The sequence below is a fragment of the Trachemys scripta genome, chromosome 5 (genome assembly GCF_013100865.1).
Source record: "Trachemys scripta elegans isolate TJP31775 chromosome 5, CAS_Tse_1.0, whole genome shotgun sequence".
Taxonomy (NCBI): domain Eukaryota; kingdom Metazoa; phylum Chordata; order Testudines; family Emydidae; genus Trachemys; species Trachemys scripta.
In genome coordinates, this window is record NC_048302.1 from 34,451,648 (window position 1) to 34,466,762 (window position 15,115).

The following is a 15,115-nucleotide window of genomic DNA, read 5'->3' on the forward strand; positions in this document are numbered from 1 at the left end:
AGAGAAGGCTAGTCCACCCAGGGAGTGGACTGAGCTCCCTCCTGCTCCCACATGTGTGTTGATTCTTGCTGGTTACAACCAATGGGAAAAAACTAGAGCTGCCAATTAATCACAGTTAACTCCCACGATTAACTCAAAAAAATTAATCATGATTAAAAAATTGATTGTGATTAATTGCACTGTTAAACAATAGAATACCAATTACATTTGATTAAATTTTTGGATTTTTCTTTACATTTTCAAATATATTGGTTTATATTACAACACAGAATACAAAGTGTACAGTTCTCATGTTATATAATTATTTTTATTACAAATATTTGCACTGTAAAAATGATAAAATAGTATTTTTCAGTTCACCTCATACAAGTAGTGTAGTGCAATCTCTTTATCATGAAAGTGTAACTTACAAATGTAGATTTTTTTTTTGTTACATAACTGCACTCAAAAACAAAACAATGTAAAACTATTGCGCTTACAAGTCCACTCAGTCCTACTTCTTGTTCAGCTAAGACAAAGAAGTTTGTTTACATTTACAGGAGATAGTGCTGCCTGCTTCTTATTTACAAAGTCACCTGAAAGTGAGAATGGGCATTTGCATGGCATTTTTGTAGCTGGCGTTGCAAGGTATTTACGTGTCAGATATGCTAAACATTTGTATGCCCCTTCATGCTTTGGCCACCATTCCAGAGGACATGCTTCCATGCTGATGATGCTCATTCAAAAAAAAATGCATTAATTAAATTTGTGACTGAACTCCTTGGAGGAGAATTGTATGTCTCCTGTTCTGTTTTACCCACATTCTGCCATATATTTCATGTTATAGCGGTCTCGGATGATGACCCAACACATGCTCATTTTAAGAACACTTTTGCTGCAGATTTGACAAAACGCAAAGAAGGTGTCAATGTGAGATTTCTAAAGAGAGCTACAGCACTCGACCCAAGGTTTAAGAATCTGAAGTGCCTTCCAAAATCTGAGAGATTTGAGGTGTGGAGCATGTTCGTAGAAGTCTTAAAAGAGCAACACTCCGATGCGGAAACTACAGAACCTGAACCACCAAAAAAGAAAATCAACCTTTTGCTGGTGTTATCTGACTCAGATGATGAAAATGAACATGCATCGGTCCGCTCTGCTTTGGATCATTATCGAGCAGAACCCATCATCAGCATGGATGCATGTCCTCTGGAATGGTGGTTGAAGCATGAAGGGACATATGAAACTTTAGCTCATCTGGCACATAAATATCTTGCAATGCCGGCTACAACATGCAAATGCTTGTTGTCACTTTCAGGTGACATTGTAAACTGGCAAATTGTAACCAAACCTGTTTGTCTGAGCATGAAGTAGGACTGAGTGGACTTGTAGACTCTAAAGTTTTACATTGTTTTATTTTTGAATGCAGTTATTTTTTTATATATAATTCTACATTTGTAAGTTCAATTTTCATGATAAAAAGAATGCACTACAGTACTTTTACTAGGTGAATTGAAAAATACTATTTCTTTTGTTTTTTACATTGCAAATATTTTTAATCAAAAATTAATATAAAGTGAGCACTGTACACTTTGTATTCTGTTGTCATTTAAATCAATATATTTGTAAATGTAGAAAACATCCCAAAATATTTAAATAAATGGTATTCTGTTATTGTTTAACAGCATGATTAATCGCGGTTAATTTTTTAAATTGCTTGACAGCCCTAAAAAATACTCCCAAGAGTTGAGAGGGAGGAATGGCAGTCTGACCTGGCAGTCCCATTGAAATAGCACTGGGAAGCAATCAGCAATTGGTATTAACTAGAGTACTGTGGTACTCCGTCTCAGAAGAGAGCATTACTGAATGAGGACCCCAAGACTGCGAGGATATTGTAAGAAGAAGCAACACAGAAGGGAAGTGCTAGGGAAGAGTCAGAGGCAGATGGGTGGATTGCCACAATTTTGTTTCGGGTTCAGGATCCAAATTTGAATCTGGGCCACGATGAGATTTAATTAAACACTGTAATCTCGGATACGAACTCTGACACCATCCAGATCTACATCAGCAAGTGAGGTGTATATATATTTAAAGTGCCAAATTCTGTTGTTGGTTATAACCATGTAGCTCAATGCCTTCAATTACTTAAAAGCCTAATGATTCAATTACATTGTGTGTAGTCAACCCAGGACAAAGTTTGTCCCCAAAGCTTTAAATGTTTCAGTGAGGGAGCCACACAACTCACAAATAAGTATTTTTAAACATATGGGATCAGTCCTCAGGACCAGCCAAACTGCTCAAATCAGGACTTGAAGGAGGAGTGAGGTAGCTGTTATATCGCCTTTGCTCTTCCCCAATCCTAAGGGTGACCTAAGGCTGATTTGGCCCTGGGCTTTATTAAGCCACACGCATGTCATCACTCTCATTTAGGTGGTTTCTGGCCTTTGTTTTGATCTGTAAGAGTGATGAAAATCCTATCTCACACAAGTATGTAGTCACAAATGGCATAAGGATCTCCAGCGCTGTCTTCTCCAGTTGAGCACACCAGAAATTCTCAAGCTTCATTGTCTCAAACTGCATTTGGATTCGGCCATTGGCTCGTAATTCAATGAGATCATCTTTCATCAAATCACTATCATTGATGGAATCCGGGTTAAAAAGAAATGGATCCAGTATCCATTTCTTTGCCACATCAAGATCTTCAGTGGAAAAATATCCTTGGAAAGAGTCACTCAACTGTTGCAAATGTTTTGTCACTTCAGTTGTGATGGTCATTCCTTCATTTTCCAAAACAACTGTTTCTTCAAGAAAAGGCAAGTTAGTGAAATTTCATTTCTCAACACGCTTTATCCAAACTGGAAGTTTCTGAATAAAAGCAGATAACTTCTCTCTGGCTGTTACCATGTTCATCCAAGTTCCTTGCATAGATGTGTTGAGTTCATTTAGGTGTGTGAATACATCTGCCATGTACGTTAAGCAAAGGATAAACTCTCTATTTTCGAAGTCATCAACTAAATTACTGCTTTGGTTACAAAGAAACTGACTTATTTCATCACGTATTTCAAAAATACGAGTAAGCATTCAGCCACGGGAAAGCCACCTCACTTCTGTATGGAAAAGAAGGACAGTGTGCTCTGCACCAATTTCTTCGCAAAAAGCATGGAAAATCTGGCATGTCTCACACCCCCAGAAAGGGCATCTCGCACCCCCATGGGGTATGTGCACCCCAGGTTAAGAACCACTGATTTAGAGCAACCTCAGAATTGCTCCAATTTATGGTGATTGGTAACAGCCCCTAAAGGGCTTTATTTTAGCTGGGAACTGACAGAGCAGAGCAACGTCTTAGTTGGAGTTCTCCATCCCTCCGATGCATCCCCTATGTTGGCTCTATATCAGTTGGGGATTCAACTGTATCAAACAAGCTGTATCAGAGGGTTGGTTCTGGTTGATGGAAAGGAAAATATGTTTGTGATTGACTGTATTTTTTACCCACCTGGGTTTTGAACAGTTATAAGACATGGGATTAGTACTTTGCTACTATAGAAAAATACAAACAAATCTCTTTTTGTGATGACCTGCATGAAACTTTAGTTTTTTTAAAAAATCATGTGTCTGGCTTTATGTAACAGAATTGGGCATGTGCTCATTTCATAATTAAGGATGTTCACCCCTTCTTCCAAACTTCCAGGAATTTCTACTTCTTGTCAGTTTTCAACCCTTCCTTTAGACATTAATTTTTCTTTTTTTTCAGTAGTTGCTCGCTTTCTATCTATTTGATGTTAAACTCGGGTTAAAATAAAAAAAATCCACTATCCTGAAATTTCTGTTCTTCCAGTCCAGAGGCTTACTTGAGTAGATACAGCAATATGTATGTATGAAATGTGCAGTGCTTTTGTGATGTTTAGGAACAAGGATGAGACCACCAAACTCAGTTTCAGATGTGTCCCCCTAATCCAGGATTTGCTCTCAAGTTTCCAGAGGGGAAAGGCTCCTGCGCAAAGCCATCTCACTACCTAATGTAGTCCCAATCTTATTCTGATTCAGCTGTTTCTTCAGCTGTTCTCCCATCTTAATTCCCAGTACAGAATGTAGTCTCTTGAGAATAAGCTGCTATAATAGTGTAGCTGTTTCAAAGTCTACTCATAATTTTACACAAAAGGGAGTGAAAGGTATTAGATTAGTGAGATGCATGCCTGGTTTGGTGAGTCTGGGCAACACCTCAAATATCTGAACAGGTTCAGGTCTTTACTGCCACTGACGCTCCCCTTTCTCACTATTCCATCTTTCTCTTTTCCTGCTCCCAAGCCAGCCAAATTCTTCTCTTTCCTGACCCCATTACTCTGTTTCTCCCAAATCCATCAGTCTGCTTCCTTCCCTCTTTCTGATTATAAATACAGTAACTCCTCACTTAAAGTCATCCCAGTTAACCTTGTTTCATTGTTACATTGCTGATCAATTAGAGAACATGCTCGTTTAAAGTTGCACAATGCTCCCTTATAACGTTGTTTGGCAGCCGCCTGCTTTGTCCACTGTTTGCAAAAAGAGCAGCCCATTGAAGCTAGCTGGTGGGGGCTTGAAACCAGGGTGAATCGGCAGCCCCCCCATCAGCTCCCCAAAGTTCTCTGTGCAGCAGCTACCCAGCAGGCTATCAATTGCCAGGCAGTTCAGCTGTCCCTCTCCCCCATTGCCTTGTACTGTTCCTGTCCTCTGCCTTGGAGCTGCTCCCGGGAGCCTCCTGCTTGCTGTGGGGGGAGAGGGGAAAGGGAGAGGGGTGCTAATGTCAGGGTGTCCCCCTCTCCCTACCCCCCATCTCCATAGAGCGGGGGGACAGACGGACATGACAGGGCTCAGGACAGAGGGAGCTTGCTGGCAGCAGCTGCTCTCTCAACTTGCTGATCTACTTAAAAGGGCAGTGTACTTAGAGTGGGGTCAGCATACTTAAAGGGGCAATGCGCGTCTCTCTTTCACACACAAGGTGTATGTCTCTGTCTCTCTCTGCCATGCTGTCTCCCCTCCATCCAGTCGTGCTGCCTTGTATTGCGTGAGGCTACATTAACAACAATATGTTAACCCTTGAGGGCTGAGCCGAGTGCTAGTTCATCATTTAGCAGTAAGGCATTCTCTGGGAAATATCCCACCCTCTTCCTCCACCATGTCAACCAAGCTTCACAATCATTGTTGCTGTGTACAGTGTTAAATTGTTTGTTTAAAACTTATACTGTGTATATTTGTGTGTGTGTGTGTGTGTGTATATATATAGTCTTTTGTCTGGCGAATTTTTTTTTCCTGGAACCTAACCCCTCCATTTACATTAATTCTTATGGAGAAATTGGATTTGCTTAACATCGTTTTTCTTAAAGTAGCATTTTTCAGGAACATAAGTACAACATTGAGCGAGGAGTTACTGTAATTGAACCTTCTCACCTGGTCATGGTAACTTCCTGTTCTCCATGCCTTTCCCAATGCTTCTGTTTTCAGTTAATCCTTGTCTGTCTTCCTTCCTATCCCTTCATCCATCCATGACCCAAATCACGGTCTCTTTTGTCCTTAAGTGCCTTCCTAAGGGTGGGATTTTCAAAATTACTCAGCATTAGCCTAAGTCTGTACCCATTGATGTTAATGGAAGTTTCCTCATTGAGGACAATAAAGTTTTACCACTGAAGTCAATGGGAGCAAAGTCTGGCTAAGACTGGACGCTTTTGAAAAGTATATTTTACCAGGTTAGAAAAGAAACATAAAATTCCACACTCTGCTGGATACTCCTTCCCCTAGCTCTGCTTGCTTATATAATGAAGCCAAATTATTTCCACTTGGAGGAATGACTTCAGCAGCAATATTTGTAATAGTCAGACTTGATTATGTTTAAGCATTAGCAGAACAGGACACATTTTGGTGACTGAGCATTTCAAAGTAAAACTAGAAATGTACTCAAAAGAAAAAAAAGATTTATTTCTGAAATTTTGTTTCCAGAAATAACAACTCTTGTGGTGCTTTGCTGCTTAGGATCAGAGTGAATAAACGACATCCAGCTATCTGACTGAATCACACAGGCAGCATGTAATTTGGGAGAATTAGAAGGAACAACAATAAATGTCTCTGGAGATGAGAAAACTTGAGACACACTGCCTAAAAATGGTATATTGTGAGGTATATTGTAAGATGCACCTAAGAGGGGCTCTCCATCTTATTCATGCCAAATCCAACAACGGACCATTTGTTCTTGCAAGTATATCTCCAGAATCGTTTGATGCACGATGCTTTTAAATACGATGAGCATTAAAGGAGATACCATAGGAATCAGTGCAATGGCCTATATGGAATGTACTTGACATTGGAAAAGGACCAGTTTGAAGTGACAAAGTAAGTGCACATCACAGGTGTTTGAAGACATGTCTGAGGCTGGGTCTACACTACCCGCCTGAATCGGCGGGTAGAAATCGACCTCTCGGGGATTGATTTATCGCGTCCTGTCGGGACGCGACAATCGATCCCCGAATCGACGCTCTTACTCCACCAGCGGAGGTGGGAGTAAGCGCCGTCGACGGGAAGCCGCAGAGGTCGATTTTGCCGCCGTCCCTACAGTGGGGTAAGTCGGCTGCGATACGTCGAATTCAGCTTCGCTATTCGCATAGCTGAATTTGCGTATCTTAAATCGACTCCCCCCCCTGTAGTGTAGATGTCAGATAAAGTTTGTGACTCCTGTGCCATTGACAATTGCTGGCCATTATATTGGGGGTCATAACCCACAGGCTGAAGATGACTGCTGTATACATTTAACATGTGCCTATGTGTGTACAGTACTTATGGGATTTTGATATGTGGCCTTCTCCTTACAGAGTATATTTTGTTTTCCACTCTATCAGGATGGCTTCACCCCGCTAGCTGTTGCACTACAGCAGGGACACAATCAGGCAGTGGCCGTCCTCCTAGAGAATGACACCAAGGGGAAAGTGAGACTTCCAGCTTTGCACATCGCTGCCAGGAAAGATGATACAAAATCAGCAGCACTCCTGCTCCAAAATGACCACAATGCTGATGTTCAGTCCAAGGTAAAAAGGTTTTGTTTTGGAGGCCTGGGGTAGTCATGTGACTGGGTGCCTCTGGGAAAGGGACATTCATTCCATAATTTTAAAATAATAATTGAAAGTAACTTCTGTGGTAAATGATAAGTTGCTAAAACCAGTATCACCAATAAAACATCTGCTTTTGCAGTGTATAGCTGCAGGACACAATAAATACGGGCTGTGTACTTTTTGACACATCTTGTAAACCCTTTTAAAATCTGTTCTCTTTCATTATTTATGATCAAGAAGAAACAAGAATGGAAGCAGAATTACTGAGTTCTCTCAATTAAATAGGATACTGGTTTGTGGCTCATGTGTGCATGGATTGTATTTAATGTTTAATGTATGTTTGAGTGGCTTTTCCCATAACAACAACATAACTCATTTCAACAAGCAACTTCGTTTTCCTTTTCCTGGATGATCTGTAATATTTTTCCTCTTTTTTCCAAACCATGCTGCATCAGATGATGGTGAATAGAACAACTGAGGTACCGAGATTAACAATTTTTTTAATTAACTTTTTCTGTTAATTAGTGATTACTGCTCTTCCTTATGCTACCATATTTTTTTTCTATATTATTTAGCCCTAAAAGTGAAACTTAAGGAACTTTTTTAAATGCCTACCAGTGACAGTATCTGTAAAGCAGCAACCCTTTTTTGTTCTGCCTTTGTCTTGTAATTTCCTCCAGCTTGAGAGTATCATTGTCTTGAGGTAAATTAGAGATATCAAGTAGTCAAAAAGCGTTAAGGGCTAGAGATGGGCGTAGGTAGATGGATACATTTTTGAACTCAGTAAAATTAATTATGCAAAAGCATTCATTAGTCAAAACTAAATGAAAACTATCGGCGTGTCAGGCTAATCCAAAATCCTGGCAAAAGTCAAATGCCAAGACAATAAAGATTCTGTCTTTGGTTATATCCATACCACTCCATTCACTGTAGTGAGATTGCATAGGTGTAACTTGGCCCAAAGTGTTTTGAATCTGTTTAAAAAATCTAAACCCATTAAGGGGATAAATTCCTCATGCACCAAAAAGTGAAATACAATAGATAATTAACCTGTCACATGTATGCATTTTCAGCGTATCAAAGCCAAACATTTAATACATAAAATAGTGCCCTCCAAGAAGAATATTTGTTCAAATCATATTTTTATTTGCAGTAACCAGTAGAATGGGACAAATTGTTTTAACAGAATGTTCAGAAATCCATGCAGGGCAGTGGGTGGGTATATTCTTGCATAATAAAAACTTACTCACAGCAGGCACCATCATGTTTTTCATGTTAATTCTGGAAGTACCAACCCTGAAAGCAGTACTGTAGGGCATGATGTGTCTGCCACACCAACTGCCTATAACTCAGATATCAACCCTAAAAGTATCACCAACCTTGAGGGGAAGGGTTTGTTTTCAAGAATCAGATCATTAAGTAATGTTTTCAAATGCCTTTGTTTAGTTAGTTGGGAGCTTTGCGAGGTGGAGGAGATGGATTTTGGATGCATGTGTGGGCAAAAGTGTCTTGAGTTGTCAGGTATTTTCTTGGTTGCCTAACTTCAAGAAGGCCATGAATTTAATGAGTGTTTGATTCTACTTAGACCCTTTTCAGAGTGGTAGCTGTGTTAGTCTGTATCAGCAAAAACAACGAGGAGTCCTTGTGGTACCTTAGAGACTAACAAATTTATTTGGGAATAAGCTTTCATGGGCTAAAACACACTTCATCAGATGCAGACCCTTTTAATCTGGGGGCTGACATTGAAGTAAATGGAACGAGATTAAAATAATAGGATGAGTGCTTTTGGGAATAAAGTCTTTTGGGAAAAAATTTTTTTCCAATATGTAACATCTGAATATGGTTTGCTAATGGACGAACAGTTTACCATGCTGATCCCAATGCTAAAAATAATGCAATCTGGTTTAGAATACAGTATGTTCAGAAGCAGAAAACATTTCACTGTTCCTTCCGTAATCAATGCAGTGTTGTAAGGACATAATATATGCAACATTAAGGCCTTTCAGAGGAGAACTTCAAAAAACAAGATTTGATCTGCTTCTCATGAACATTAAAGATTCCCTGGAGCTTTTTATAAGACTAGAAGTTTGTTCATTATCCGTATTTCAAATAAATTATGTCTTACACTGTTGTGCAGCATTCTGTACTCTGTGGCAGAAGTAGTAGTCAAACTCTAGTCCACTACACTGTGGCTACATTTTAGTGGGGTTTTTGTTTTTTGGTCACTGTACTGTTTTGGAAGTGTTTTGGGATCCCTCAGGAGGCAGGGTTTAATATAAATATCGAATATTGTGGTCATTAAACTCTACTGTCTAATAAGTAAAATATTTTGACACGCCTTGAAGATACTTGCAATACAATATGAACATTTGTTGCTTTCCCATACAAAAAAAGGCATTCTCATGCTGAAATTTGCCATTCTAAGAGAAGATCAGCAAAGTAAGAGCCCAACAACAAAACAGGACAGGTTGAAAGCTCTGCTTCAATGCTGTGGAAAGGAGGAGGAAAACACTTGAATATTTTCTCTGACAGTGTCTGACCAGCTCTTTCTGGTTAGCAGCATAGATTCACGAGGAATAGCAAATAACACAAATGACCAAGAACTGAATGGGAAAGAAGAGCTTTTTGTGATCCACAGTAGGGAAAAACTGCATTCATTCTCGGTTCAAGACCCTATGCTATATTGTAGGTGTGTGAGGTTAGAGTAACATAACACATTTGTTTGCCGAAAGCTGTTAAAATCAGAAGCTCTCTGAGGACACTGATCATATAGCATTGAAGAAATTTGTTCCCTAACTAGGACTGTTTCCTTTTGTAGAGTGGCTTCACACCTTTGCACATAGCTGCACACTATGGAAATGTCAATGTGGCGACACTTCTGCTCAACCGAGGAGCTGCAGTGGACTTCACAGCCAGGGTATGGACGAATACTTTTTTCTTCTTCGATGGGATAGTCAGTAGATGTGAGAGCCTATCTTTGCTTAAAATTCCTAATCAAAAGCAGAGTGGAAAGTGAAGTGCTGAGGAAATTTCAGCATGTGCCCACAGATATCTTTTTGCATAAATGTCTAAGGAGTGCTTCCAGGCAACTCAGCACATTCCTCGTGAGCTTAGAAGCAAACAAATAGTTATTCCCAATTAGAAAGTAAAATGCCCCCTTGAAGATGTCCAGAATGCAAACACTCTTATGTGCCAACTCATTTAAGAGTCCTTGCCACAGTCAGGCATGCTATAAAACCAAGTATTATTCATTGGCTTTGCCCTGACTCCTTAGTTTTTAAGATTTAACAGAATAAGATTATTTACCTTTCCAGAATATTATTATATGCGAACATATCAATACATTAACATATATTGTGAATATATAAAACAGAATAAAGGTACTGATTAACTGAAAGCCATCTTTGCATGAAAAACCGCAACCATAGGCTAGCTAATATAGTCCATTTACTATTCTATGTCACTTAACAATTAATTAACATGTGCATTGCTATAGCTATCTCCACTGGATTAGGAATTTTTTTGTTTCAGTTTTCATTGCCAGAGCCTTGTTGAATTGCTTTATGAGGAACTGCCTTTCAGAAGGATTTCATGTTCATGCTGACACTATTATCCTCACTAATGCACTCTCTTATTTTCCCTGAGAGTTTTCCACCTGATGTGCCGGCAAGGGCATCCTTGCTGAAAATGAAATATTAAACACCATCTTCCAGCCTAATTAGGGCCTGGTTTTTGACACAGACTCCAGTTATGCTAATGAGCTTCCTTTGTATCTGAACCACCGTGCTGTGTATGTTGTGTGTATATTGCAGTGATTTAAATACATGTGTGTGCTGTGAATATTGACTAATTTGGGCTCTGATATATGTTTTGTCTTACTGTGTGATTGTGATGTTTGGTGTTTTGGTGAATGTGCTTCTTTGTTACTTTAGAGTAAATCAAGATACATGTCTATAAGAAAATCCAAACACCAGAAGATCTGTATCTCAAATGACATGTGCACCTAACTCTGATTCTCAAAAACATGCTTGTTTATCTTCTATACTGTATTGATGTTCCTCTTTTTGTGATCCAAACGCAAAGGCATCACCATTATACACTGTCAAGTCCATCATGCTCTTTGTTTGTTCTTTTCATGGTGTAGAATGGAATCACCCCACTGCATGTGGCTTCCAAAAGGGGAAACACAAACATGGTGAAGCTTTTGTTGGATCGTGGAGGGCAGATCGATGCCAAAACCAGGGTGAGTGTTTCTATCCCTGAATATTGTGTTATCACTTCTTGGGGTTTTTTTAGCTGGAGGCTTGGAATGTCAACGTTCATAGATAGGAAAACTCAGCTTCAGAGATTGCTTCTTTCCCTTCTGAAAGCGGGACTTTAGATGCAGCTATTACATATCACAGGAGAGAAAATGCTCAGCTGAACACAATCCCAAAATATTGAACATTCTTCCCTCACAAATAACACTGAAGCCATTTTTGATACTGTGGGTCAAATTATTCCATGCAGCTATTTGCACATGTAGAATCTTACTTCTGTGTTTATAGGGAGACAAGATAGGTGAGGTCATATTTTTTTATTGGACCAGTTTCTGTTGGTGAGGGGGTTCAAGCCTTCAAATAACTCTCCAAGCTTATCAGAAGCAAGCTGCCCATAGACCAGGACACACCAACTCAGGGTGGCATCAGACCCTACCAAAACAACAGATGCAAAATCTGCAGACATATCTCCACTGCTACAATGATCAACACCCCCACAACACACCTTTCAAGATCCAGAGGTCCTACACATGCCTATCACAATGTGTGGTGTACTTCATCCAGTGTACTAAATGCCCCAATAGTAACTATGTGGGTGAAACGAGACAGTCACTACCCTCGCGAATGAGCTCACACAAGAAAATGATAAAAGACATGTGGGCAAACACTTTTCACAAAGCAGTCACTTTATATCTGACCTATCAGTCCTCATCCTCAAAGGAAACCTGCACAACACTTTCAAAAGAAGAGCCTGGGAGCTTAAATTCATAGAGGTATACACTAAAAATCACAGATTGAACAGGGACACTGGATTTATGGATTATTACAACAATTTATAACTCATTAACAACCCCTGCCCTCAGCTGCCTCAGAAAACAACTGCTGTGGGACCACTACACTTCTCTTTCTGTGCAGGTGGGCAAAGCTGAAAAATGATTTGAAGTATTGGCTTAGCTCCCAAAATGCTAGCCAGCAGAGCTGAGTCAGCATTGGAGAAGCAAATAATTTATTGTTGCTCTGTACCAGCAACAGGTTGCTTCCCCACAGAGTATGGAGGAATCACAGAGATAAATGTGACTCTAAATCACCGTTTCCTTCCTGATCCACTCCCATGGCTTAACTCTGCCCCTTTGTTACCTATTTGAGATCTAATATACATACGTACCAGCTTGTGTGTGTATGATGGGATTTTTTTTTTAAATTGCATTTTTGGAATGACCTCTGAAGATGTGCCTCCTTGTGCTAACTGATCACTTCTTTTTCATGCAAGTCGCTCCTTGAAAAATTGACGTGTTCTTAAAGAGATGTTCATTTTTAAGCCTTGATCCACTTAGTTATTAATCTCAGCTACGCCCACAATTAAAAACTGGTTCAAGCTGCAATGTTAATACATGGCTCTAGGTTTTGAAACAACAGCAGTTAACGTGTTTGAATTCGGATTTTTGGTTTGGCATGTTATAAATATAGGGGATATTTGCATTTAGTTCCAGGGTTGGATTTCCGACACCATCTGAAAGTTTAGAGGGTGTTTGGAGACTGGTATTTGATTTGGGTCTATCTCACCAATAGTGTGATAGCATTGGAAGGTCTGAGAAAGTGGTAGTGACAGTACATTTCAAAACCTGTGTGGTCCTAATCATCTTTCTTGCTTCTTAGCATGTAGTGCACACAATAAACAGCTCTTGAGATTGACTCAACCCTTCTGCTTCACTTTGGCTATTAATTAATTGAATCAGTTTTTTATTGCTTCATATGCTACAAAGGCTGTAGAGATGATCTCTTAATTGAATTAATCATATGATTGTATGATTAGTATTTGATTTGTGATTTTGTAGGGAAGAGAAATACAATTATCTCTGTTTTTTTACTACACCTCATATGGGAAAATGCTGCCTTTCATGAAAGTGAGCACTAACTCACAGAGGGCCAGATTCTCCAAAAGTAGTGGCTAAAATACATGCATACAATATGCAAACGAAGGCACAAATAGCTGACTGTGCACCGTACACAAGATATTCATGTACATGCACAAGTTGGGTAGTTGCGTGCAGATGGCCCATTTTGTGCATGCAATTATAGTTTTGAATTAAAATTTGAACACAAAATGTCCAGGGGTCTGTACCTTTAAGCATCTGATTTGGAAAAGTTGTCCCAAAATAAATGTAAAAAGAAACTTATGATTCTCTTTTAGAGTTATATCTCCTATTTTGTGGACTCAAAGTACAGTTCCACCAGCCAGATCAAAGCATAGTTCTAAACCAAACTAGAGGAACAGGATCACATACTGTTTGTATCAAAAGATCTAATTTTAGGAGACCACCCATTGTCTCCGTTTATCACCCCTCGTCAGGTGGTAGATTAGCTCAAAGCTGTCACCTGTCAGAGACAAGGATGAAACCTGTAAATATCACCAAGAACACACATTCTGACTTGCATAGACTCAACAGCTTCTTCTTGCTTTAATAGTCTACATTCTCTCTGCTAAAAGACACACTGTTGAGGGCAGCTGTGTGCACTTGACAGTGTGGGAGATTCCAGAGCTTTGATTTTGTCTGTTGATGTCTTGCTGTGGTGATGTCCTCACGCCAGCATTATATATAGTCTTGGTGTCTTTTTCTTTTTCCTTTGCTTTGTCCGCGTGCCTTGTGCTTTGCTATGGCTGTGAGTGTGTAGGGTAATGAAGAGGTAGGTTGTGTGTCGCATGCCATGCATACATGTGTTTTGCATTTTAAAGGAAAGACTTCTGCCTCCTACTTGGTACTAACACACTTGTCTGTCCATACTTTCCTTTCTATTTCTCCTGGGGAAAGCTTATCTTTCTCCAGCAATGCAGGATAAAAATGGGAAGCAACAGAATGAAATACATTAGGATGTTTATTCTGTGTTCTGGCAGCTCTGACCTTTATACTTGAATTCTTTGTCACATTAGAACCAGCACTTTGGCCCAGGAAATATTCATTGATGTCATTCTTTTTATTTTTAACCCTCTTCACTAGGTTATATGATGATGCATACATCAGGACAATGAAGGTTTTGTTTAATGTATTTTAAATGAGTCTTAAGAACTCTATACACTGCGCAACAGACACATTATAATCGTCTCATTAGAGCTTTTTATGTTTGGAAATGTTCTCTAGGATTGATCCCTATGGAAGTTTTTTCACCTTCTGTCTTAAATAAATGGACAAACCCTAGTTCTCAAAAAAAATAGTAAATTATGGGTGCACACTCACAGCTCTATAGTTAAAGTTTCACTGGCATTTCTATTTAAAGACAGGATTAAACCTCTTAGTTTTGTATGGCTAGGGTGACCAGACAACAAGTGTGAAAAATCCGGATGGGGTGGGGGGTAATAGGTGCCTATATAAGACAAAGCCCCAAATATCACGACTGTCCCTTTAAAATCAGGACATATGGTCACCGTATATATGGCTAATATAATGTGTCCTATCCAAGCTTAAAGCACTTATTCCTAGAGTCTAGAACCATCTGAGAATTTGCAAGTAAATCTGTTGGTTACATGTATAAGTTATAATTAAGATTAAGATGTTGGCATGGGGGTGGAGGGTTATTAAAAATCACAGGCAGGACATGGGCGCAATAAACCGTAAATCACGGAAGCTGGAGCCCTGCCGCCTGGGGCTGGCAGCTGGAGCCCGCCAGCTGGGGCTGAAGCAGAAGTCTCAGAGGACTGTTAAAGTCATGGAATCTGTAACCTCTGTGACCAAATTGTATCCTTCCTTATACTCATTTCAAAACAATCCCTTTTTGAAACTTATAGTGACTCTTGCCATTTTCCAGACCTTG

General features: G+C 39.6%; 1 protein-coding gene across 39 annotated transcripts in view; it reads left to right on the plus strand.

Annotated features, from left to right (window-relative positions):
* Positions 1-15,115, plus strand: part of ANK2 (ankyrin 2) — a 584,612-nt gene that overhangs the window by 424,112 nt on the left and 145,385 nt on the right. For 34 of the 39 annotated variants that reach the window (XM_034771765.1, XM_034771768.1, XM_034771767.1 and 31 more), the window contains 4 exons: positions 6,840-7,025; positions 7,505-7,528; positions 9,868-9,966; positions 11,194-11,292. In XM_034771765.1, the coding sequence (XP_034627656.1) occupies positions 6,840-7,025; positions 7,505-7,528; positions 9,868-9,966; positions 11,194-11,292 (408 nt within the window). The remainder of the gene's footprint in view (positions 1-6,839; positions 7,026-7,504; positions 7,529-9,867; positions 9,967-11,193; positions 11,293-15,115) is intronic. The other 5 variants (XM_034771773.1, XM_034771803.1, XM_034771790.1 and 2 more) reach the window with 1 other exon arrangement.